The sequence below is a fragment of the Nyctereutes procyonoides genome, unplaced genomic scaffold, assembly GCF_905146905.1.
Source record: "Nyctereutes procyonoides isolate TBG_1078 unplaced genomic scaffold, NYPRO_anot_genome, whole genome shotgun sequence".
NCBI classification, from domain to species: Eukaryota; Metazoa; Chordata; class Mammalia; order Carnivora; family Canidae; genus Nyctereutes; species Nyctereutes procyonoides.
In genome coordinates, this window is record NW_026575051.1 from 67,295,492 (window position 1) to 67,322,478 (window position 26,987).

The 26,987-nt window shown below is 41.3% G+C and overlaps 1 protein-coding gene across 3 annotated transcripts in view; it reads right to left on the bottom strand.

Moving 5' to 3' along the window:
• Window positions 1-1,616: 1,616 nt before the first annotated feature.
• Window positions 1,617-26,987, bottom strand: part of CDK19 (cyclin dependent kinase 19) — a 163,299-nt gene continuing 137,928 nt past the window's right edge. For all 3 annotated transcript variants that reach the window (XM_055330484.1, XM_055330485.1, XM_055330483.1), the window contains 9 exons: window positions 26,901-26,958; window positions 22,515-22,646; window positions 18,194-18,337; window positions 17,961-18,030; window positions 12,759-12,831; window positions 12,264-12,361; window positions 11,227-11,305; window positions 10,280-10,546; window positions 1,617-5,998 (listed from right to left, as the gene is read on the bottom strand). In XM_055330484.1, the coding sequence (XP_055186459.1) occupies window positions 5,867-5,998; window positions 10,280-10,546; window positions 11,227-11,305; window positions 12,264-12,361; window positions 12,759-12,831; window positions 17,961-18,030; window positions 18,194-18,337; window positions 22,515-22,646; window positions 26,901-26,958 (1,053 nt within the window). In that variant the 3' untranslated portion in view covers window positions 1,617-5,866. The remainder of the gene's footprint in view (window positions 5,999-10,279; window positions 10,547-11,226; window positions 11,306-12,263; window positions 12,362-12,758; window positions 12,832-17,960; window positions 18,031-18,193; window positions 18,338-22,514; window positions 22,647-26,900; window positions 26,959-26,987) is intronic.

Here is a 26,987-nt window from a genome sequence, read left to right on the forward strand (position 1 = left end):
ATTACTTGGATAAAGGTCTCATCTCCAAATATAGCCACACTGGGGATAAGGACTTCACTGTAAGGATTTTGAAGGGACACAAATCAGCACCTTTATGTCAAAAAATTCAGTAGTACTTTCTGGAAAAAATCTAAGCAGCAGAAAAAGCCTGAAAAAGCAGAAGTAATGTACTTAATACGTTTAAGTAAATATTTTTGTCTCTGTCCCCTATATTCTCTCATTTAGAATAATTGAACAAATGTTCCTATTAGGCTTGTGTTTTACTTGTCCAAGCTGGCTTTCTATCACCTGCAGGATATAGTGATGGCTTTAAAATGCCCACCATTTAATATGATCCAGGAATTCTATGCCAAGGTAAAAAAAAAAATGATGCTAATGACTTGCCCTATTAATCGTCTGTTCTGTGTGGGGTGTCATGACAGATGCTGGGAGTGGAGGAGGAATCAAACCCAGGGGCTGTCCACAAAGAACTTATAGTTGGCTAAGGACATAGACCCCTACTTTCAAAATGATTTTCCCGGGATCCCTAGGTGGCGCAACAGTTTAGCGCCTGCCTTTGGCCCAGGGCACGATCCTGGAGACCCGGGATCGAATCCCATGTCGGGCTCCCGGTGCATGGAGCCTGCTTCTCCCTCTGCCTGTGTCTCTGCCTCTCTCTCTCTCTCTCTGTGTGTGTGACTATCATAAATAAATAAAAATTAAAAACAAAACAAAAAAACAAAATGATTTTCCCAGGAGTGGTAAGGAGTTTGTACAGTCATCCACATCCCATTACCCAGGTGGCTGGTTAGAAAGGCAGCTATGGGGCACCTGGGTAGCTCCATCAGTTAAGAATCTGCTTTCAGCTCAGGTCATGATTTCAGGGTCCTGAGATGGAGGCCCATGTTGGGCTCCCTGTTCCATAGGGAGTCTGTTTCTTCCTCTCCCTCTGTCTCTCTCCCTGCTTGTGCTATCAAATTAAAAAAAAAATTTTTTTTTAAATCTTTTTTTTTTTTTTTTAAAGAAAGAAATGCAGCTATGGTCAAAGAACAGTTTTCTAAGAGCAGCTCTACCCTACAAATAGCACTGTATTGAATATATATACAGTCTGTGTCAAGCAGTGAAGCAACTGGACACGTGCAATATCTATTTTAAATAGAAATGGAAGCTTTGTGTTTATGCCATTTAAACATTCTTCAGTTCACTCCATGATGCCCTTGACCGTTGGAGCAACCATATTAGATTCAGCAAGTAAATTATAAGGGGCAGCCAGGTAAAACAGAGTGTTCTTATAAAAAAGAGAAAAACCCAATGCCACTCTACCCACAAAATGCTGCCTATTTGCTTTTTCGAAAACATCATTCTAACTTTTTTTTTTTTTTTTATAAAAGGGATGCTTTCCCAAGATATGTCTTAAAACCTGTAATTCTGCTTCTGAGGTATATGTAAGCAGGGTGTCTGTGGTTTTGTGACATCATAAGCATCCTGAATAAAATAACATATTGCAACTCCCAGGGAGACTTTGCATCTCTGCAGGGCGGAGTATAATCTCAAGAGCTTCTAGGCCTACAGATGAAATTGTGACACTAAAGCTTGTGAATGGGAGTTTTTCTATACTTAAAAGATCCACATAGAAACAAAGTCAATTAAATTTTATTACAACCAAGAATATAAAATAAATGCAGTGTAGATTATTTTAGTTTTAACAGTCATTTCAAGAAGGATGTCAGGACAACTCAAAAGCGGGAAACACTCAGCTCCAAAGTGGCTGCTCCCCCGCACCCCACAGAGCGGCCTGGCTTGGGGGGCAGCTGGCTCTGAGCGGGCACCGGACCTCGCCGCAGGGTGTGGGAAGCATACGCAGCAGTCATCGCTATATTCATAGAAAGAGGGGGTGCGTGCAGAAAATGGCTGAAAAAAGGGACAAAGACAGGTTCACTTCACAAATAGGAATTATGGGGATTACAAACTAGGCAGTTTAGAAAGGATATACTACATAACATATATAAAAAGTACTTTAAATCGTTGTTAAAAAGGACATCTTCAGTCCAGATTTTGTGTAATACTTTTAGTGTCTACACAGACAAATCTTTAAAAAAATTAAATAGTATTAATTTACTAAATATTTAGGAGATAACAGTGCATTAAGGATTTTTTTTTTCATATAATACATACATATCACTCCTTTGCAGTGATAGCATAGAAGAGTAAGTATGGCCTTAGGTACAACACATTTTTTAAAAATCCTAAACAATGAACTCTGCTTTATAATATCTGTGACTACTCTTGAAGATGACAGAGGCCCGTACTGCTAAGTTTGATGTAAAACATTACATATACTTGAGTCCTTCGAGCCTCTGGTAGGCTAACTGCTATTTTACTGCCTTTCTCCATTCCCTAGAAAGGTATCACCGTAGAGTTTAGGATTCGCAATTTTCATAGAATTCTTCCTTCATCGTATAGTTTCTGCCACATAGTTTTATCCAAAGCAGATGAGGCTGCAAATCTTACTGTCCGGTGCTTTTGCCTTTTACCTTGAGCCGAGAAAACAGCATCCTTTCAGGGGCACACACTCAGCAGTTGCTTCGCCAGGAGTGAGGCAGTGAACATGTAGGTAAATATCGTCCCTTTCCATTCTTCAATGTAAATTGTGTTTCTAAGAGCAAAAGAGTAGTGCAGAAGGCCAAAGTTCTACATACTAAAGTTTTAAAACCACACAGATATAAAAATATACATGTCCTTGGTTTTTGTATGTTACTGCACGATCTACTTTCATCACAAGGATTGCTTCAGCCTCGTAGTAACGGCCCTGCCACCAGGCTACCTTACCCTTGAGCTCGGCTCCTGGAACGCTTAGAATCCCTTTCGCCAAATGCGTACCTCACCAGAAGGCTAATTTGAAAACTGATTTGTAATATGGAGGGCAGAAAACCTTCACCCTTATTCCTTCCTTCCTTTCAATAACCTCCCTTTGGTTTGGGTTCTCACGGGCTGAGGGGTGCCTCCCCATCCCGTATTCTCAGGGAACAAGATGGTAATGAGTATTTGGAGAGGAATGAGGTCATTTGGGGACCACAAAGATAAAATTTTAACCTCAAGAGGCTTCACAGATCTACCTCCAGGTCCCACAGTTTAGGGTCCATTAGAATGTTAAAGGCTTTGTTCCCCGTCCCAAAGGAAATCATGAACCATAATTATTTCAAGGGTAATTGGGCGCCAATGGGGATCACCTACTCCGAGGCAAGAACAAGAACAAATGGGCCAGTGCCAGCATAGTGACCAGAATAATGGGGATATCTGGCCGTATCCTGGAGAACACTGTGGACTAGGAAAAACTGATGAAATGCCCTCATGGTTTTCGTATCAGTTCTGCCGATAAAATTAACTATCTGCAAGGAAAGCAGGGTAGCCCATTGATTATATAAGCACATGTCACAAGATTTGTGTATCAAAGTTGCTTTTAAAGTATTAAGGGGCATGGTATTTTGGTCTCTGCATGTAAGTGGGCTTTTCTCTTATTAAATATAAGTGCCCCCGAAGGGTAGCAACATAGATTCTGTTTTCATTATAATTTCCCACAACCACTTAAGGAGTTTATTCTGCCTATAAGGGCCACCTGACTGTTGTTGAAAGGCTGCTGTGAACATTTCAAATCTGCATTAATGCCTGTTGTGATATTTAATCGCTGGCTTTCTCGAAGGCAGATAGAAACCTCTCCATAACACTGTTTATTACACAGCAGAATTTGGAATAATAACTCTATCCAATGAGTTTAGAAGTAAACAAAAGGACCTTCAGAGTCTTATAAGCCACTCCTATCACCCCACCATGGAATGGATCACAGGCTCCTTAAGGACAGGGAGCATGTCTTGCCCTTTGAGTCTTCCACCCAGCATGGCATTGAGCACATGGTGAGGGTACAGTGAGCATCTGATGGCCAATAACTATGGACAGTGAGGCTTCAGGGCACAAGACAGAATTTTATACAGGTAGCTATGTTATGCAAAGGGCTATTACTTTCTCATTAAAACAAAACAAAACAAAAACGGAAGGGGTGAATTACCATAGAGACGATCAAAAATTCCTTCCAATGGAGAATGTTCAACTGTTTCATCTTCAATGTCAATGAGTGTCACTATATAGCTTTTATTATTAATAAGCATTATTATGCTGAGATCAGTAAGGTCCTTGCTGGCTACAGTATCACATTAATAGTGCAAAATGTATACTGGCTTCTGTCTAAAATCTTATTTTACTTGTGTATGGACCCAGAGTATCATAACCAGGTAGATAAGTTCACAAAGAATAGTTTTTAAAAAATGCATATAACTTGCATATACAACAATCAGCTATTTCTTCTAGCTCAAGAAAACATTTAAAACAAGGCTGGTGCTGCTAGTAGCATTCAGAAGAACACAAATTTCTTGCCCCTTACATTACAATGGGAGCTCTAAATCTTTACATTTCCTGTGACTCTGGGGAGTGAGGGGCTCCTTTCACAGGCTAAGAAAGAACTCAGCCTCTAATTCATAGATCGTGGAAATGCAAAATATGCACTTTATCTAGTATAGTCGTGTATACTATCTGCCCATAGTTTTTTAGGCACAATTATTAAGTTTTCTCCTAGGGGCAAAGAAAGCATTCAGTGCAATGAAAAGATTCTTGATAGAATTAAGTTTCAGTAACAACAGCAAAATTATGCATACATAATACATACTTGAAACATGAATAAAACCTAAATTTTTAACATGCTTTAAAAATAGTCACTCTATGTCTAATGCAAATATGAATGGTGAACACTGCTCTTTATTTTAAAAGCAGATTAATTTGCAAATTAATTTGCAGGCTTCTATTTGAGTACTCTTGATTATGTAAAAAAGTTACTCAAGCTAACCCAGACGTGAAGAAACCAACAGTTCTTTAGAGAAGCCAACTTTTATGTACAACACACACTAAAAGCTTTTCCTTCAAAGGTAAGTAACACGTCCTTTGATCAATCTTACTCCTTAAAGAAACCCTAGTGCAGTTAATATTCTCTTCTGCTTTCTGGTGCGGGGCACCAGAGGGCTGCAGTTCATCAAAGCTCTTGAAACCCTTTTTAAGGTAGACTTCGCTACATGAAGGTTAAATTAGAATTCTTCATTACTGAATACTATTCAGGATAAGCTGATTCTGGGAACTACGTTCCATATGAGTGATTGATTATATAAAAACTACCACATACTACAGTTCTTCATAGCATAAAGCATAGTAACTGTAAAGATCTAGGCTGTTTTTGGTTGTAGGTTCCCTCTGTCCCACCATTTGTCTTTTTTTAGACCTTCCCTGAAACTAGATAAATAAAAACGTAATAGTAAAGTACTTTGGGACAGTAACAGTTTCTGTTTAAGACTTCCATGAGCAAAACAGTCATATTCTGTGAAAACAACGTAGTGCTTTAAAAGGTGCATTTTTTTTTAAACCTGTGTTGCTAGATCAGTTCATGAAGTATAAAACTATACACCACTGGAGTCGTTTCTAAAACATTAAAATCCTATTAAAAGAGCTTTGAAAAGATAAATCATAGTGATTGCTACAGCATGAGAAAGGTGCACCAGGAGATCCTTCCAAAAAATGCTGAAGGTTACAGAAGTTAAGTGCTGGGATTAGATCAGACGATGTATCAAAGTCACAATGGAACACATGCGGGGCAAGGGTGTTGGGGAAACTTCACAAAAAAATCTTCTTTAAGTCAATAAAGAAGAGACATCAGTCAGTCCTACAAAATGCTCAGTAAGTAGCCTTCCTACCGACGTGGATGCGTTTGAAACGGCATCATCACTTGCATTTTTGGTTCTTGTCAATGCGGACATCATATTGCTGGAGTCTGTGCCCTGGGCCGTGGCGGTCAGTAGCGGTGGCCCTGGTGCGACGGGTGGTACTGTGTGCTCTGCTGGGACGAGGAGGAGTAGCCCAGTGTGCTCTGGGACTGAGAGGATCCCTGGACGCTGCTTTGGTAATTCAGGCGAGAACTGGAGTGCTGGGGAAGCAAAGAGACAGGGGAATCACTGGTGGGAGAAGAGGAAGGCTCAGGATGGTCATCACAACGGGACGCACAGGACACAGGGGCCACTTACGGAGGCTCCTGGTCCAGATCCAGCATCGTGGACAGCGGACAGCCAACTTAAGCTCGCGGCTACACTTTGCTTATTTGGAATCACGGCCTGGCACTGCCGTCACGGCACGTTTCGGCGAGCAAGAAGCCTGGCTGGATTTCTCTGGGACATAAGCTCACGTGGCAAAGAAAAGCGGAGGGGGAGCCTTATGCTGACCCGCTGCTCTTTACGGTGACCGACCCTGCCGAGTTATTCTTTGTATAACTGAGATTTGCAAACAATAATGATCGTTTGGGCACACTGAGTCAGTGGTATCCATGATGTATACTCATGTGCTCTTAATGCCCTCATTATAAATAACAAAGCTATGATTAAGAGATCATTTTCAGAGAAAAGAATTTTCAGAGGTAGAGGCTAGAGTGCCATCAGCGGCACCACCTGTCCGCCAAAGCAAGGCAGGCTGGGCAGGATGTGGCGGCAATGAGTGGGTTTTATAAACTTCAGGTAATATTTAGAATGAAATAAAAGGGGGGTTCATACGTGAAAACACCCTCAAGAGAAAGCAGAGACAAATGTATTTCAATCCAATGGTGTTTTATCGCCTTAAATGAAACATTCATCTTCGTGGTACCAGGGACAAATATGCAAAAAAAAAAAAAATCATCTCTAGAATAAGAACACGGGCCTAGTTAATGATAAGCATAGCTGGACCCAGGGCCTTCAGCTAAGCTCAGAAGGCTGGATTTTCCTGTGAGTAAAGCAGGAAAGATCTTAACTAATAAAACCATCACTTGGAGTAAAAACTGTAAGTGACCCTGAAGGTGGCATTGGGGGTTAAGGGAAGGACAAGTCAGCAGGGTCCCCTCCCCTGGGCGTGCAAACGCTGCCAAACTGAACTAACAACATCGGGTCTGAGACAGCAGGGCCATAGGACGGCCTTGGTGAAAACCAGCTCCGCATCGCCCCCTCCCTGTCACAGGACTCTGGCCAGGTCTAGAGAGCACGACGGAGTCACTCGTGTCAGTTACGGGGATCGCAGGCGTCACCAGGACCAGCGCCAGCTGAGACCACCTCGGCTGGGGGGGGGGGGGACGGTCCGCAGGCGCCGAGGAGGCCTGCAGGCGCCCAGAGACTGCTGAAATCCCTTCAAAAGGGGGAATTTTTGCACCAAACTATGCGACTCCTCAGATGTTGGCCCCTCTATATGCGACCACTTCGAAAAGGCACCTGCACTGAAGGCCCTGCCCAGGTGGCCTCCGGGCTCGCTGCCCGACCGGGAGGGGCGCCCGGCCGAGCCAGGCCTCTGCCCGACTTCACAGTCCCTCGGGGAACTTCCCCACCCCCGTCCTACCTTGTTCCTCGCGTGACTCGTCCCGTGTTCGGCTTTGTGTGCCGTGTAAGGAGCCGAGTTACGCACGGGGCCAAGTGTCGCTGAGCTGGGAATCCTGCTGCACCTGCTTTCTGACCGAATGTGGAGACACAACTCGCGTCCGCGCCTTCGCGGCGTGTTCATGACACCAGTCGTGTTAGTGTAAGAAGCCTCTCATGCTTCCGGATTCACGTTTTATTTTTTAAGTTTATTACGAAAAACATGTTCTTTACGCTCACAAGCCATCCTATTGCTGGGCTGGCTGTGATCCCTGGACTTTAGCAGATGCGATTCTGCACAAAAGCTCCTCTACACTAGACAAAGGTGGGGAAATGGGAGTCGTGGGCAGGTGCAGCGGGCCTCTCCCACCTCCACGCCACACTGACCTCTCCAACGAAGAGCTCTCTCCCCAGCCCATACGCACGCCTGTTTCATTTTGAAGCAGATGGCACGGTGTGGGCCAAAGAAAAGCATTTTGAGGAATTCTTGGATTTGAAAGGAATGCAGTAGCTGAGTTACCTGTCCACAGTGGGACTCCACTCAGGTTAACATAACACAATCAGAGACACAAAGATGCACCAGGATGTGATAACGGTCTGGTGCTCACACAATAGGAATAAACTATTGTTGGGGAGGGGGATGGACTTTGTATATATTAAAAAATTCAAATATGTTATGGCTACTACCCAAACAGCAAGCTGTTTTTAGTAGAACAAAATGAAGCCCTGATTAGTGTTCGTTGTGTTTAAAGAAGAAAACTGTGGGTCCTAAGTGGGGTGCCTTAGGCCAAGTCACCAAACCAGAGCTGAAGACCTAACTGCAGTTTCAACTCTCCCCCTGCAATGTAGTTTACCAGGTCAGTCAGGAAATCTTCTGGTGGGTGCCAAAGAGTCGGCCTCCTGGGTCCTCTCCTTTCCCTCCAAGGAAGACAGGTAATTTGCCCGGTAAGAGCCCTACCCTTTCCCCGAGGGAAAAGCGACCCCTCCCCCCCCACCACTGGAACAATCTTCGTTTCTCTTTTGCCCGTAAGGCTCTTGCCCTGCCATCCTTCCTACCAAAGGCTTCCATGTTGTACCCGCTCCTGGGAGCTCCCCTGCACTTGCTAGATGGGACGCTGCCCAGTTCACAAGCCATTTAATAAAGCCAACCCGACCTTCAAATTTACTCTGTCGTCTTTTGTTTTTGACCCTGTAGAACCAATGGAAGCTCTATGGCGTGTACTCCTCGGCGAGCAGGGACTCTTCCAAAGGAAGGTTTCAGAGAAGAGGTTGTGTGGAACCAAATTAGTTTGCAGATACATTCAAAATGGAAAGCCAGCTGAGGCAGCTATTCATTGTGTCTTTCTTGGTAAATGTTTCTCTTAATTCGGGTTCCTTATCAGCAAGTTTATGGTTTCCTTGCCTGTGGTTTTGTTTTCTATTATCTCTATTCTCCTGCTCCTATTCCACTAGTAGTACCCTGAGGTTCTAAATCTTTTTTTTTTAAGGTTTTAAGGGTTCTTCCCCCCCCCTTCCTTAGATCTTAGCTGATTACTTTCCTTGAAAATGAAGATTGTTTAAAAAAAAAAAAAAGAAAGAAAATCAGGGTTTTATGGGGTTTTGTAATGTTCCCTATGGTTTTCACGGGTATTTTTATCTCTCTCTCCCCCAATACTAATAATCCTTAGACTTTTTTCCCTTTAATTTCCCAAATTAGTAGTACAATCCATAGAGGCCACTTTTAGACTGTAGGCTTGAGCAGTGCAAACGTGATCCAGGCAAAAGGGCCCACAGGGACCCCCTGACTGAACACAGGCCCATCGGGGAACCCACCTCAAGACATCCCTAGGCCCTCGCTGACCAATGGGCTACTTACAACCAGGCAGTTACCAGGACAGGGACAGTTCCATGGCCGTCATACCTCCTCACCCTTCCTATCTCCCCACCCTCCTGCTTTAACTATGGCCCTCACCCTCCTTGCTGTCCTGCCCGGGGGCTCCCTTGAGGGGGATTCAATAAACCTTGATCTCCTCTGTTATTCTTTCATGGCCTGGACCACCAGCTGCCACTGGCTTCCACCCATCCTCGTCCCACACTTGGGGGTCCCCATCCCATGGAGAGAGACACTACATTTAGGCAGATACCACACAACTGTAGGGTGTTGTTGTTTTTAATCTTATTAATAAAAAGTATTTTCTAGTCTCAATCTCAATCTCTAGTGAGATTGAACAGTGATTTCTGCAACATCTCAATCTTAATCCCTTTCTATGTTTACAATGGCTACTTACTGATTATTTCCTCTCAGGGACAGCAAATCTTTCTCAAGTAGGCAGCTTATTTTGCCCAAAATAAGCTGCCACTCCTCTCTCTTTCAAAGGCTAATATGAAAAATTTCCTTTGAGCAGGGAGATGCCCGCCTTACTTTCCCTCCTCCGGAAGTCAGGAAAAACAAGCCAAGGAACAAAATGTTTCACAATTACAATGAAATATGACCCAAATCTTCATTTTCATGTCATGCCCTAGAAACAGGATTGTACCATTTGTACAGTCAAACTTTAGAGTTCAGTATCACTTGAGTCTAAAAGGCTCTAGGATCAAATTGACTTCTGGGTTGTCTGGGAGGCTCAACTGCTTGAGCGGCTTGCCTTTGGCTCAAGTCGTGACCCTGGGGTGCTGGGGATCCAGCCCCGCCTGGGGCTCCCGGCTCAGTCTCCCCATTCAGCCCAGGGTCTGCTTCTCCCTCTGCCCCTCCCCCTGCTGTGTTCTTGCTCATGCTCTCTCTTTAAATAAATTTTTTTAAGAAATCGATGTTCCATTTCATAAAAAACCCTTGACCAGAACAGAATCTGAGGGGGTACCTGATAATCTGACGGCATGACGGGCCCGCCGGAGTTGGCACCCGAGGGCCCCAGGCGGGGCTTCTTGCTGGGGGGCACCTGCCCGAGGCCCGAGTCCTGGCTGTGCTGCAGGCCGCCGCCTGCACCCCCGGCCCCCGCGCCAGCCCCGCCCGCAGTCCCGTTGGTCTGGGTGCTGTTCTGCTGTGGTGCCGGCGCCTGGGGGGGGGCTGCCGCCTGCTGGGGGGGCGCTGGGGGCTGCTGATGCTGGTTCTGCTGCTGCTGCTGGTTCTTGCAAGAAAAGGAAGAAAGGCAAACTTGGTATGGAACTAAATGAACAGGGCAGTGCTTGCTTTCCTTTTCCTTTTCTCTTTTTTTAACAGGACATTGATTCCTTAGTAGGCGCACTGGGCTGCCCAAGGACCAAGCTGGAGAGCCCCTCTGGGGTGGGGATGCCAAAGTGACTCCAGCCGGATGCTGCACATCCCCTAAGATCAGAGTACTGAGTCCTGAACACGATTCATTCTCCGAAGTTCATCTAGATTGCACACTCATCCTCCACATCAGTCCCAGACATCCGGCCAGAGGGCATGCAGGACCCAGGAAGCTGTTCTGCTCTCAGGAAACCAGCTGTGATGGTCTTCTCCATCAGGAGTTTGGAAAAGTAGAGGGATATGGGGAGGGCCTGATACACCCAGTTACCAGCAAAGAATAAGACGCTTTGAAAGCAGCCTGCATAAAGTGACACTGAACAAATGAAACCCAACAATTAAGAACCAGGGAATGAAACAGGCTAGAAATCATCTATCTGTAAACTTACTAGATTTCAAGTTCGCAAAGTACATCTGCAATCATGTAAATACATAATTAAAGGCAGTTAAATACGTAGTAATCATTCAATTATAGTTCCCTAAATTCTCTTTTTGCCTCCCTTATTCTCTGGAAGTGATGTGTACCGTGTAGCTTTATACCTTGTCACCTTTCTCTTCAGGTTCATCTTCATTAAGGAATTCTCGTTTGGGGTATGGAATCTGGCAGCCAGCAAACACACTACAACACCATTTAAAAAAAAAAAAAGAATATACATCACGACCTAAAATCTACAGTATCATTGACCTTGTTAACTTAAAATTCCACTTTTTTTCTTAAGCTATGTCCCACTCTTCAGCTCTAGCTAATATTTGCGGGATGCCTCCCAAGACAACTGAATTCAAGCAAATAAGAAAAGAATTTGTGGGGTGCCTGGGTGGCTTAGTTAGTTAAGTGTCTGACTCTTGATTTCGGATCAGGTCAGGATCCCAGGGCTGTTAGATCGAGCACTGAGTCAGGCTCTGACCCGCGCTGGGCACACATGTGCGGAGCCTGCTTGAGATTCTCTCTCTCCCTCTGCCATTCACCCCTACCCCCTTCTCTCTCTCTCTGGAAAAAAAAAATTGTCTAAGTTTTATAATAATTACCATTTTCAGTAACAAATCTTAACTGCTGTTAGCTAGTTGACATATATGATGGGGAAGTTTTTCCACAGAAAATTTATTAGCACACAAAACAAAACTGAATTTGTAATTGCCTCAACAATGAAAATACTCCCCACCCCGCCCAAGAAAAGCTGCATCTCTAATAAACACAAGCACGTGGGTGTAACAAGGAGGGGGAAACACAAGGGTTTTGGTAGTAGAGTGGACACACAGACTTTTAAATTCTTAGTTCCCTACTGGTTTGGCTTAAACTTATCTGGCTGACTGACCTCTCAAAGTCCCACCTGTTCTCAGCTTCAGTTTTTTTCTGTAACCCTGAATAATGGTCCTTTCTAAAATACTTGTTTCCATTCACACCTCTCTATGGCTTTGCCTGTTTCAGAATACGGGCCCTTTCTCTTGAGTACTTTTTCTCCGAGGTAGTATTAATGGAGAACTTGTAATACTGCAGTAACAAGGGCTTATCTTACTTGCAGCCATCATCCGACACCCCCGACCTGGAGCAAAGAACACAGAACACGTACAATACGTACTCTAATGTTGGCAAGGGGTCCTCCTGAAAATAGGGATCCTGCAAAGCCTGCTCCGAGGTAATTCTTTTGGTTGGATCCATAGTAAGGAGTTTCTGAAGCTAGAGTAACACATAAGAAATTGATAGCACACGGAAAGACTGCTTATCAATGTTTTGACTTTTGTATTAAGGTCTAGCAGGATTAATATCAGATGCCATTTTGCAGAGCTCACCGTGCTATTAGGACACCACACACATTTATGTGAAATTGGCAGAAATCATTAGCATGAAGGCCCTTTAAGAATATAATTTTTTTTCCTGCTGATAAATCTTTGGAAAAAATTAAGTCTAAAAATCAAGGGTGACATCTTAAAAGAAAAGTATTTAATTTTGCATCAGCCCCCAACAATTTCTTTTCTTTCTAAAGGGAAGGAATAGCTGGCACAATTCCATGTTGAATGGGATGGGGTGGGCCTGTGCTACGGACCCAACTTCCATCTGGAAGAGAAGCACCTACCAAGAGGAACACTTTGCTGTCAGGCTTGACCTTGTGTTTCTCCATGTACTTTATGAGGCTACTGTTGGCATACCTGCAAGGACATGACAATCACACATCACTGGGAACACTCACGTTTTGTTTTGCTTCACTTCATTTTTTCAAAAAATGTTCATTTACTTAAGTACAGTTTACACAATTTGTATTTTTTAATGGAAAGCTCCCAGATTGGTTTTCCCATAAGGTACATATTTAGGCCATTGTTTTTTCTAATAAAAGTACACATAACTGAATATTGGTAAATGTGGGAAGAAGCAGGGATTGTTAAACACCACACCTAAGAGTTTCTATTGTCACAGTTGCTTGGGGGGGGGGGGGGACAACTAACCCTTAGAATTGAAAATGTGAACAACCTAAAATCTAGCAATTCCTTTCCTAGGTACATAGTCTAAGAGATTCCTTTGTGCATGTGTATCACAGGATACGTGGGCAAGAATGTTCTTAGCTGCATTTCTGTAGTAGAAAAAAACTGTAAACAACACCAGTGTCTATCCACTAAAGAATGGGTACGTTGTTATGTGTTATACAATAGTAAAAATGAGGGACGCCTGGGTGGCTCAGCAGTTGAGCGTCTGCCTTTGGCTCAGGGCATGATCCAGGGATCCAGAATCGAGTCCCATATCAGGCTCCCTACGGGGAGTCTGCTTCTCCCTCTGCCTATGTCTCTGCCTCTCTCTGTCTCTCATGAATAAATAAAAATAAAATCTTTTTTAAAAATAGTAAAAATGAATACAGAGGTTGTGTGGGGAATAAAAGCCAACTGCAGAAGAAAATACAGACTGTAATATAATTTATATAAAGTTCTGAGATATATTAAACTGAAACAATAATCCATTTAGAGATATGTCCATCTATAGCAAAACCAGAATGAAAAATGCAGAATGATAAATACAAATTCAGAATAACGTTTACCCACTGGGAGGGACATGAACAGGAAGGCAGGGTGCACAGAGCACTTCAGTAATCTTAGTGATGTTTTATTTCTTATGCTGAAGGGTGGGTAGAGGGGTATTCATTTTATTATTCTAAATAGACTATATATCATGTTTTTGTTACGTATTTTCTTTCCTACATATGAAATATTTCACAAAATCTAATGCTGAAGGGTGGGTAGACCGGTATTCATTTTATTATTCTAAATTGACTGTGTATCATATTTTTGTTACGTATGTTCTTTCCTACATATTAAAAATTTCACATTAAATTTTCACATTTATGGTGGAAAATTTAGAGAATACAGAAAACTATAGAGAAGAAAACTGAAATCACACATAGTCAAGTAAGTCATTCAGTGATTAGAAGAAAAAAAAAACAAACAAACCAAAACACTGTTGAGATTTCGCTGATTTTCCTTTGGCATTTTTGCTATGCATCTATGTTTGATTCAAACACAGAGGAGTTTTTGTTTTTGTTTTATAAAATCAGGATCATACTGTACAGACTGCCCTCTTTTCACTTAATAATAAACTTCTTTCCTTGTCTACCACTCCCTAAACTACTAATTTGCAGGGGTTGTATATTCCTACTGTTCTGATGTTGTTTGTTTCACAATAGTTAAGAAATCTGTGTCCTTGTAGGTTAATCTGATCTGCATGGTGGGGAGACAATGCTGCACAGCAGGTGAGGATCAGAAAGGATTTACCAGTTCGTCAACCCCAGTGAAAGCCTAGGTTCCTCCTCTGAAAGCTGAGGATTATAATCATACCTATCTAATAGCGGTGTTGTTGTGGGGACCATCCGAGAAAGTGCAGCTAAGGGCTTAGCACCATGCCTGACACATAGTAAGTACTTGGCAAGCCATGTGTGACTGCTCTGATTGCTCCCACAGGATAAATTCTTGAATTTCTTAGGTCAGAGGAAAGGGACATTTCAAAGCCATTTTTATGTACTACAGAACGAACCTTGCTACACAGAGCTGGCCCTAAGACAGGCAGCATGGGTCCCTGAGAGCCTGCATTTTTAGCAAGGTCTCCAGGTGATTTGTATGTAAATTAAAGTTTGAGAAACACTCTGGCTCAGCAGTCACATTCAAGGAAGAGTGCCCATTTTATCATACCCTTGCCATCCCTAGGTATGTTCATTCTTAAAATCTTTGCCATGTGTATTAATTTAAAATTTTCTCTGGGCGCCTGGCTGGACCAATTGGTAGAGCATGCAACTGAATCTCAGGGTTGTAAAGTTCGAGCTCCATGATGGATGTAGAGATTGCTTAGAAATAAAATCTTAAAAAAAAAAAAATTGGGGCAACCCGAGTGGCTCAGTGGTTGAGTGCCACCTTCATGCCAGGGCGTGATCCTGGAGATCCAGGATCGAGTCCCATGTCAAGCTCCTTGCATGGAGCCTGCTTCTCCCTCTGCCTGTGTCTCTGCCTCTCTCTCTCTCTCTCTCTCTCATAAATAAGAAAATAAAATCTTTTTTAAAAAAATATTTTTTTTTTACATTTTTTTCCCTCCAGTAATGAGGAACATTTTTATTAGCAAGGTAGCTACTAAGTTTGTTAATGGGAAGAAATTTTAGTTAATGTAGAAATGGAGTTTGTCTACAAAAATCTCTTTGGTCTTTATGATGCATCAACTGATTTCTTGGGTTAACTCTAGATTCTAAGTTATTTGGAATGTGATATTGAATGCTTATTGGAACAATCAATTTTAAAGTCGACTTAGAGATTTCCTTTTAGTTCCATTTTCACCTTGCCTTCTACTGAGCTAACAAGAGCTGACACTCTGGAAAGATTATAGAAGCTTATATCACTATCCTTCCCAATTCACTTAAGAGGAATTTTGGGGGTTCTTTTCATCTGATATAATGAAAGAAAGTTATATTACTTTTTATGTCATTTCAAATGATGCTTTCTGGAATTCTTAAATTATATTTTACTTCAGTGACTGGTATGTATTCTATTAGATTTAGCTAATTTTTAATAAATTCCTTTCATCTTACCCATCACTAGCCTCTTTCATGGGGGTAGAACCGTTTGCATAAGACGTATAGGCTCTTACTGCTGAGCTTTTCCTATTACTTTTCCAACTGAATTTCATTTATCTTTTAAAACTTCTCTCCATTTATTTCTGGTTACTGTAAACACTATCATTTGATGTGAAAAATTTCCTTTAGTCTTTAAACACTTAGACGAATGTTAAGTGCTTAAAAATTTTCTTCTTCTTTTATACTACTAGTATGTCTTCAATTACTTGTACCACTTTCGTTAATACCCATTTGACAAGTCATTAGTGAGCATGTACTTATGTACCAGGCCCTGGAGACACAGATAATGGTGTATAAAGTCGACATAACCCATACTATCTAGAGGGAGAGGCAGGTAAGTGTTCTAAAGCTAACTGTAGTGCAAAGTCATCAGTGCTGAGAGGAGCAGCAAGGATGTCACAGTACAGAAGGGGACTACCTAACAGACCTAGAAGGGCAATGGAGGCCTCAGCAGGCAAGTGATGCCTAAGCCAAGATTGAAAGGATAAGCAGAAAGGAAGTTAATCTGAGAAGTTAGAATGAGTGGGAGGAAAGTATATCGTAGACTAAAGGAACAGCATGTGTAAAAACCCAGAAGTAAAGAAAAAAAAAAAAACAAAAAACAAAACTCTGGGGTTTTCAGATTCTTTTTTTTTTTTTTTTAAGATTTTATTTATTTATTCATGAGAGACACAGAGAGAGAGGCAGAGACACAGGCAGAGGGAGAAGCAGGCCCCATGCAGGGAACCCAATGTGGGACTCGATCCCAGGTCTCCAGAATCACAGCTGGGGCTGCAGGTGGCGCTAAACCACTGAGCCACCTGGGCTGCCCAGGTTTTCAGATTCTTAAAGAAATTCATGATGTCCAGGCTATAGAATAAAAAGTAGACAGTGGTTTAGTAGATGATGGTGGTGCAGAAGCCAAAGCTCTGTAAGTCACACTCAGAATTTAGAGTACAGTGAATTAAGAGCAACTAGGAGACCAAACATGATCAAATTTGCTTTTGGCCATGACTGCAGTATAGACAGTGAGTGTGAATGAAGATTGGAGGTCTTCCACTTGGAAGGCCACTGCAGGATCCTAAGTGAGAGAGAGTTGCTGTCTGGACTGTAATAGTGGCAAGGTAGATGGAGAGAAATACAAAGAACTGACTAGATTTACTAATTGTTTGAACCCTGCAGGGTAAAATGGAAGAGAATAGGATAAGAGAAGATCAGGGATATCTTAGGTCTTGGGCTGGAACAACTAGGTGAATCATGGAGTCATTTCCTAAGATAGGAAATACAGCAGGAGGAAGGTGTGGGAGGATAGATGATGAGTTCAGTTTTGGACACTGAACTTGAAGTGTTTATGGAACATTCACATTGGGATTCCAGAAGGCAATTAGATAAGTGGGTCTGAAACCTGGGAAGAGATCTGAGTCAGATGCAAAAACTGGGAGTTATCAGCGTAATCAGTGGTAAATTGTGGCCAATGAAATCAGAGAAACTGCTCGGGAAAACGTCCAGAGTGAGAAGAGAGTCCAAGACAGAACCTTGAGCAATAGGAGTGCCTTTAAGAGGCAGAGGAAAAATACCCCACCGGGGACCGTGGAAGAGAGAGGCCAAAAATGTGTGGTGCCATTTCCTACCTTTCTTTATCATGCCTGCTTTCATTCTTACATGTCATCCTGTCCTGAAATTTTCCTGTTAAGTTGCCCAAAAGAGAACCCCTTTCACCTTTTCCTCTGGGCGTGCACATTTACAACAAACCCCTCTCACGCTGTCACCTTTATTCTCTCATTTCTACTCAGTATACACCGGTGTGTTTTACTCGGCTTCTGGGCCATGCGTTCTTCCTTCTGCTATACTTCCTGGTTGTCTAACCCAGCATTTCGCTCACCGGTCATTATTCAGATAAAGATAAAAATCACAGTTGTGGCCTTGAACTGAGCCCTCATCATGCTAAAATAGGAGAGACATTTAAATGCTATACTGACCCTTAAAATTCTTAGAAGTTTGTAAAATACTACAGTCTAAGCCTGACATGTACATTAGCAACATCTGGAATATCTTCTTTAAATCATGAGCATAATTAATATATTAAAATCTAAAATCTAAATGTCTGGCTTAAACACTAATCTGTATCTGGTTTCTAAAAGGATTGATTGAGATATTCCCATTGAAGTTACTACTTATATTTAACATGAAATTACTTACGTTGTTCTTCTAAAGTCTTTCTGAAGTGTGGGGTACTCTGGCATCTTTCTAATATCTTCCCAATCTTTATCTTACAAAAAAATATCGAATATTGTTATAGAAAATAATGTTACTTATATTTAAAAATCTACTTATGTTAGCTTAAAAATAGACATAAAAATAAAATATGTTTTTGAAAAGGAATTATTTTGAAATATGACTCCAATGTTATTTTGAAAAGAAAAATAAATTACCTGCAGGAAACCCCATGACACTAAATATCCGATCTAGTTGATCATGATGAAAGGGATTGCTTGTTTTTATATCTTCCTGACGACAGTGAAAAATAGGTTCTGAAGTCAACAATTCAGCAAATATGCAACCTATTGCCCATATATCTATGAAGGAAGAAAAACAAGTTTTTGTACAGATTTATTATATTTCTTGGGTTATAATCCCTGAGTATTTTCATACCTACATATAAAAATAGTTTTCAGTGATGGAATATACAAAGTATGACAACCATATTAAGAAAACATATAAAAACATAAATATATATATATATATATATATATATGACATGAAATAGCTGTATCATCACATAACAGATTAAAAGCCAAATATAAAAACATTGATTTGTAAATTTTCTAATCAAGATACACTTGGGAAACTCAATTTAGCAAGCAATGAATTTACACCTAGGCAAAAGCTTTTCCCAACCATTGTGAATAATGTAGTCACTGAAGCATTCAATTGATAATTTAATGCAGGTAATACTCATGACCCAATAGACTAAACAATGTCATCATCAGGTATAGTCAGACATTCCTTTAAGGCAGTCAAATGCACAACAATAGATCATAATTTCTGATGCATGAGTGTAGATAGACAGTACAGACCATATAACATGACCTGGAAAAGCTCTACTTTTGTTGGAAAGACTACCAATTTCAATTTTTTCAACCAACTGTAAGGTCTAGAAGCTGATAAATACAAGTGTCTACAGGTATGGCATGACACCATAGAGACAGATATTTGAATATATTCATTTGGATTAAGCTGCTCCAATTCTCTAACACTCCAAGATAAAGTTAGGCATCTTTAAAAGTTTTACTATTTTAAATCACCAGTGATAGATTATTCTATTTGGATTTTACATGTTGAAAAACTGTAATTTTGATTCTAAGACTATAATAATACATTCACAATGCTTTGCCAAATGTACAAGTGAATTGATTTGTGTCTCTCATGAATAAATGAAATCTTAAAAAAAAAAAAAAAGAAAGAAAGAAAAGGACAGAAGCCAGGATCCAGATTCCTCTGAGAATTGCTAAGAAAAAGAACCTTAGTGCAGCAAGTAATGTTAAGTTCTGGGATATCTTGCCTCCTATTAACCTCTAATTTTAAATGGTCATCTGGCTCTTGTATCATCTATACCATTTCTCAGCTCTCATTCTTCTATCAATGATGTGTTCTTCCCTCCCTCCACACACCCACACCCACACCCACACCCACACACACACACACACGTACACACAAACGCTATCACTCCTCTTCCCCCCTAAATCACTCCATGAAACTTTGTGATATCAAATCATCAAACTCTTCTTTTATATGCTCTGAATAGAAATAATACTCATTTCTGACATGAACCAGGTATGGAGAAGAGTAAGAACAAGTGAATGTGTATGCATTTGTTGTATTTATAATGTCTGCTATGATATGTGAAGCTGGGATGCCTGGTTGGATCAGTGGCTGAGTGTCTACCTTTAGCTCAGGTCGTGATCCCAGGGTCCTGGGATTAAGTCCCACATCGGACTCCCCACAGGAAGCCTACTTCTCCCTCTGCCTATGTCTCTGCCTCTCTCTCTCTCTGTCCCTTATGAATAAATAAATAAAATCTTAAAAAAAAAAAGAATATATGTGAAGCCTAAGAATAACTGATTTGGGGATTACTCTTTTTCTGTGTCTTTTTTCTTTCTTCCTAATTTCTATCCAGAATGGATAAATGCAACTTGACTAAAATTGGAAATTATCTTTATCTGTAAGTTGCAAACTAGTTTAAATTCAATTTTATTGTCCACACCCTGAGGAAATAGGAAATAGAGTTGTTTTCCAATTTATACCCAATTATCTTTATTTCTCCCAAAACACCTAATTTTATTTCAATAGAAGAACAGTTAATCAGAAAATATTCAGGGTTCCTGGGTGGTTCAGTCTGTTGAGCATCTGCCTTTGGCTCAGGTTATGATAGCAGGGTCCTGGGATGGAGCCCCACAGTCTTGTCGGGCTCTCTCCTCAGCGGGGATCCTATTTCTCCCTCTCCTTGTACCTGCTGCTCCACCTGCTTGTGCTCTCTGTCAAATAAATAAAATCTTCAAAAAAAATATTCATAGAATTGTGCTTCTCAAAGTGTGGACTGTCAAAATGTGTGGACCGCATACAACAGACTCCTGCAATGGCACATATCATAAATGAGACTTACTACACCATGGATTTGTCCTCTAAGAATCTCTGAGAGTGGGACAGGTTTTGGTGGGGAGTCCAAGAAGGTTTGGCTGAATGTGCCTTTTCTGCCTAAAAATCTCCCTCCTAGATATACTCTGTAGAGACCTTGCTAAGAGCCGAGAGCAGGTGGATTTCTACTGTTACCATGTCCTCGACTAGCTGCCCTGTGCCCTGGGTTATCTCATCATCAGTTCTGCTCTGAGGCACCGCCTGTTACTTCCCAGCTAACAACCCCTTTCTCTGGGGTATTTTCAGTCTCTCCCTATCCCCTAGTGCTTTCTGAGATTGTCTAAGAGATTTTACTGTTCTCAGTGGAGAGATCGAACAGAAAAAGCACACATAATTCCAAAAGTTTCAAAGGTACAGCTTCTTGGTAAAAATCACTCACTGGGATGTAAGTAGAGTCAGGCTCTAATTTTAACCCCTCATTCTGAGACCATTCTATTCCTTCCATCTGCTTGTATAGTTGTCTTTTCTGTATCCTTCAGATACAGCTGCCATGGTCCGGTCTCAGGCCCATAGCATGGCCTCAGCAGCCTCTGAATGGGGCCTTACTATTGGCTCGGCTGTTAGCAGTAGGGTTGAAGGCTGGTCTCACACTCCCCTACTGTAAACACTCATAGGCTTGTTCACCAACTTAACAGAACCTTTCAGCAATGTTTAAAAAGTATTACAAGATTTCAGCAACTGTGTTGGCATCTCAATCCTTAGACATAGTATAGATGTGTGCTGGGTGTCAGAATTTTGCAGAAACTAGACCTATTGAATGAGGACATTGCTCACTATATTTTAATCTTTGTTTCTCCTTTTATCCACAAACAGGTTAATTATCAGTCTAATCTTTTCAAACATAGGAACTACCTCTGTAGTTCTTTGCATGCCACCAGGTTTTTCACAAATTTAACAGAGAAAGGTTACATTCAACTATCTTTAATAATTTTATTATTTAGTGCCTTTATTAAATAGAACTTAACCAAAGCAGCTAAATGTAGTAAAATATGATAGGAGACTAATACCAGTAAATGGAAAATTCATCAGAAAGAAATTTTCAAGAAATACACCCAGCAGATTTTGGTACTTACAGAACTAGCCCATCACAGTGACAGTACTATTTACCCTTCTCTATCTTCTCTTTTTACCTCATTTAAAGAAATTTCTAGGGAGCACTTGGGTGGCTCCATAGTTGATCATCTGCCTTCGGCTCAGGTCATGATCCCAGGATCCTGGGATCGAGTCCCACATCGGGCTCCCCGCAGGGAGCTTGCTTCTCCCTCTCCCTGTCTCTGCCTCTCTCTGTACGTCTCTCATGAATAAATAAATAAAATATTTTTTTAAAAAAAAGAAATCTCTAGGTTTGAGGAGAGCTCCGTGTTCCTGACTCCCCCAGTTCATAGCTGGGCACTCCAAGGACACAGCAGTGATCAGTAGTAAAATCTCTGCTGCCTCTGTTCTGGAGCAGACTTTAAATTCTACAGAAAGTGTGTTTATAACAGATTCTCTTACTCAGTTTTTTTTCACTTACTGAAATGGCAAGATGCTGAGCACAGCTAATCCACCCAGACTCTATTTCCTACTGTAATGGAGAACCCGTCATCCTGATAACAGTAATGGCAGGAGAGAAAAATTAGTCACATTATTTCTTGTTGAGGAAAGAACTGACTGACTGACTTTTCCCACCAGATAGAAGGGGCTCTCTTCAACATCACGTTATATCTGGTTTTCTGGTTTTCTTTTTGTGGAGAAAACAATTCTTACTAAACCTCTCTCCAATTCTTCTTAATCAATGGTAGGCAAGTGGGAAATAAAATCAGCGCATTATCATTTCCATAGCAACACAACAGGATCAGGTAAGTCTCTTCTCTAACAGGAAATGCTTTCTTCTTTTTAAAGAACCATAGTTAAAAAGGCTAATCTACCAGAATATAAAATCTAGGGATGCAGAAGACAGGAGGACTTTGACAAAGGGATGGAAGAGTGGTTTTTATAAAACAGCTTCATTATTATTGTACCACTTGGTATTCATGATCATTCAGTGCTACGATCGGAAATCGTCTGAGACTAACTTACCAATGGCCTTTGTATAATGCCTCGCACCAAGCAGAAGTTCTGGAGCCCGGTACCAAAAAGTCACCACCACTGGATCCAGGTCTGCTAGTGGCTTTAGAGGAGAATTGAATAATCTGGCAAAACCCATGTCAGCTAGAAAATTAAATAAATTAATATAAAACTCAGTTTGGTATGCTACTTGAAGGTTGCATGTCTGCAACCATGTCCAAGTCTGACTTCAGATCCCCAGCTTTCAGAAACATTATCATCTTAAATGTTTTATAAAATTGAAATAGTCTGAACATGATGAGTTATGACCTCTGTATGCCTTTGCATCTAAAAACTGACTCCATCTTGGTTTGGTGTGAGCTGCAGTTGGCTCATGGACGCACGAGAGCCAATTTGTACATATGTCTTCCCAACTCTGAGTTCAGTGATGTCATGTTGGTGACTTGAAATTGGCTATGATGGGAATATTTACATCATGAAAAACAGCAAATGCTACAAACTGGGGCTTTTTTCCCCCAGGGAGCCACTGTTGTATAATTACCAGCACACTTTATAGGATACCAAGAACCATGTTACCAAGAACATGTATAGGATATGTAAGAGATAATTTGTTATAATTCAGGATTTAACAAAGATCTATACCAAAGGTGATTTAAATATCAGAGGTGTACACAAGTAGCAAAAGAATGGTTATTATTCTAATGAGTTCCGGGAGACTAATTTTCTTAAGATTTCATAAATATAAAAAATATATATAAAAAAATTTAAAAAAAGATTTCATAAATAACAAATACTTTTTATCTATCAAGCACTTGATAGAGTTTACAGATGGTTTTCACATATATCATACATAACTTCATCTAATCCTCATTCGAATGCTGGTTCAGTAAGCATGTTGTTCCCCACCTCTGAGATGAAGAATCTAAAGCAAACCCAAAAGCGGTTAGATGACTTGCCCAAGGTCATAGGGATAGGAAGTAAAAATGCCATGTTATAATTTAGCAGCTATATTCTTACGCATTGATGGGACATCCAGTAGAGATAATACCATGTCACAAAGGAAAAATCGGAAGAATTAAAAAAAAAAAAACCTCTATAATTTGAAATAGATAATATACACAGTACGTTTTCATTGTATAAGGGATAGTAATAATTCCTGTCTATTGTTTGAACTTAGAGGAATTTCAAACCTTTTCTCAGGTAATCTCTACTTTAGACATAGGGTAACTGACCTAAACATTACTAATGGTTGTTTTCCTAAAATTAGATGTGAGTGAAACTGTTCAATTCAATACACTGCAGTAATAAAATTCAGGTGTGAGTGCTAATTAGACAGTATCAAATGATAGAGAAAAGCAGGAAAAGGCCGTGTCCACCACCAAGGAGCTTACAGGAAGGGAAGGTGACAAAAAACATGGAGTAGACAAAAACCAAAAGGGTAATAAGTACTGTAAGGGCCAAAGGCCAGTTGCCAGTGGCTTCCACTAGATTCTATGTCCTTTGAGGGGCAGGCCATGTCTCCTCCCTGGCTTGAGCTGGAACAGTGTTTGGTACACCTCTGTAGCAGTGGACGAAACTGACCGTGGGGCTTGAGCTGGATTTCCCAGGGGGGAGTCACTGTGAACAGTAAGGAGGGGATGGGGATCTCTGGATGGCTCAGTGGTTTAGCGCCTGCCTTCAGCCCAGGGTGTGGTCTTGGAGTCCCGGGATCGAGTCCTACACTGGGCTCCCTGCGTGGAGCCTGCTTCTCACTCTGCCTGTCTCTCTATGTGTCTCTCATGAATAAATAAATAAAAGTTTTAAAAAACCAAAACAAAACAGTAAGGGGGGTTGCAGGCAAGCAAGAGGGTTCCAGGGAAGGCCCGAAGTCTTCAGGCTGCTGGGGCGGGGGAGGCTCAGGTGCAGCTAAGGGTACGATGCGTTTTCCACTTGACTGCGCTTTTGCCTTCACTCAAAAAATGACTATTAAAGTGTTAAGCATAGGCATCCGGGCATTACTAGTGTTTAAACAGTAACATACGAGTGAAACAAAATTTAAAAGCAATTTAATCAACTAGATTGACTACTAGACAATTATTTACTATTAAGCTTATTGCTTACTTTTAACCCTGATTTTTATTCCTAATCTTGGACAGCATTACAATTCTCAAACTCTTAACAGGAGGGCAACTAACGGGCCTGGCTAGAACACAGAATTTATGCTGAGGAGAACTAGAGACATCTGGGAGTGGTAGGGAGAAGACAGAAGGGCGGGTGACCGGGATAACATGATGACCGGTACAAACAGGGGAGAGTCCAGGATGGTGACGGTGAATCTGGTTTGAAACAATGGAGTAGAGGTTGCCAGCAGCTCATCCGAATAAAGGCAGAGCTTTTGGCGAGGGTGAGAGAAGAGAATCTGAGATTCAGATCTTAAAATGATTTTTATAGAACCCACAATTTTAAGGCCACAACTTATCAGGGCCTTAAAGAAGTAATTGTAGAGGGAGGCCACACCCCATGCCAGCGCCCAGGGGATCTTGAAACAAAAGGCTAATAATAGGAGGAAAAGCCAATGATGAGTAAAATGCAGAAGAGTGAGCAAAAGTGGTGAATGGGAAAGAGAATTCTGTGATGTCACAGAGACCAAGGGAAAAGGCAGTCTGACCAGTGAGGCCAGACTGGTCACAGACATGGGTGAGTAGAACCAGTGTGTGAACACTGTGTGTTCTAGAAGTAAAGGAACAAGGGGGCAGAAAATGAACAAATGGTAAAGAAAACACAATGGATATGAGTAAGGCTTATTCCAGAACTGGGAAAAGGATTACGAATGTTTGTTTGTTTGTTTGTTTGTTTATTTATTTATTTATTTATTTATTTATTTATTTATTTATTACGAATGTTTAAAGGTGAAGAGGAGAAACTAGGGAAGCAGAGAGTGGAGACACAGCAGTGTGAGGGCTTTAGTACAGGAAGATCTTCAGAAGCTGGGGCGGGGTGGGGTGGGGTGGCCCAGACAGGACTCAGAAGGGGAGCGTCACTCTTTGTCCGAGATCCCTTCAAAGGCAGCACTGTGCTGGCAGAAAGTGCTCGGTGAGGGTACCGCAGACAGCTTTGATATTGCTAGGCAGCAACGTTTGCAGGGAAAGAGACTTTGGACTTGGAATTCGAGTCCTCCCTTGGAGAGGCCACGTAAGCTGCAACCTCTCCAAAGTCAGCTAGCTCCCCTCCTCTGTCACAGGGGTGGTTGTGTAAGTACATGAGGTAACATGTAATGGCATTTACCACTCTGGGCAGGGAACTGTCTGTGTCACTGTCTCTCACAGGGAGGGCCATCCTCCACCACCCTTTCCCCTTCACCAATATCTAGCAAGAGGTAGGGACTCAAATGCCTACAAGAAAAAGCATAAGGGAGACACAGGAGCAAGTGGGGAGTCGTGGAGGGCCCAGGGGTGGGGTGGGAGGCAAGGGAAGGAAAGTTGCTACTTGGTTCTTAGTGACCACCGACAACATTTTTTATGATTCTGAATCTCAGTAAACTCAACATAGAGGTTTAAAGAAAGGGAAGTTGGCTGAAAACAGCTTTTTCTGGAGCCAGACTAGCAAACGAATTGAAGAAGTAGAAGACGGGGCAGCAGGCAGGCTCAGTTGTAGCAGGATGGAATGGATGTGTAGCAGGTCAGCTTAGCACCCTTAGTATGATATGTACAAACAGCAAAGAAAGCAGATTGATGAGACGAAATTTCTTTTAAAATCCTTCCAAAAATCATTGACCATTTAGTACATGTAATTTCTGTTACAAAAAAAAATTAGAATAAAGCACTTCTTTAGTTCATTTTCTTCCTAAAAATGTCACAGGTATAAATGATGCCAATTTCTTTTAGAACAACCTTCAGGGTTGCAAAGGAAATTTTAATATTATAGATGAAGTTCCTGCTGGTGCCTTAACTTGAGACCACCAAGTAAGAGTCTTATAAACATATGTATTCATTTGGAAAAAATATGTTGGTACCTGGCACAGGCATGCAGGGGGCAGAAGAATGGTATCTGGGAAGATGTGTGCTTTAGGTCAGGTGGGAGAGAGGCATTCAGGAAAAGCTGAGACAAAAGCAAGACTTAGCAGATTATGTTCAGGGACACTGTGAGACAGTAATCATGGTATAAACACAAGCTTGGGTACGATATGGGAAGTTTTTGTGGGCTTGCTTGCCTCAGCTTAGAAACACAGAACCTTATTTGGGGAATAAACCCTCTGAGGAGTTTTATAAACTATCTATCTACACTTCCCAACATATTTTCTAAAAATGCCATGAAGAAGTCATTTTAAAATTAACTACTTAATATGAATCTTAAAAAAGGGATACCACCTTTGCAGTCATTTCAGTTTCTTAATAAATTATTTTAGAAATAATTACCTACCTATTTTGACTCTCCCCCTTTCAGGACCTTCTCCCATTACTAGGATATTTGCTGGTTTCTAGAAATAAAAATAGAGCATTCAAATTA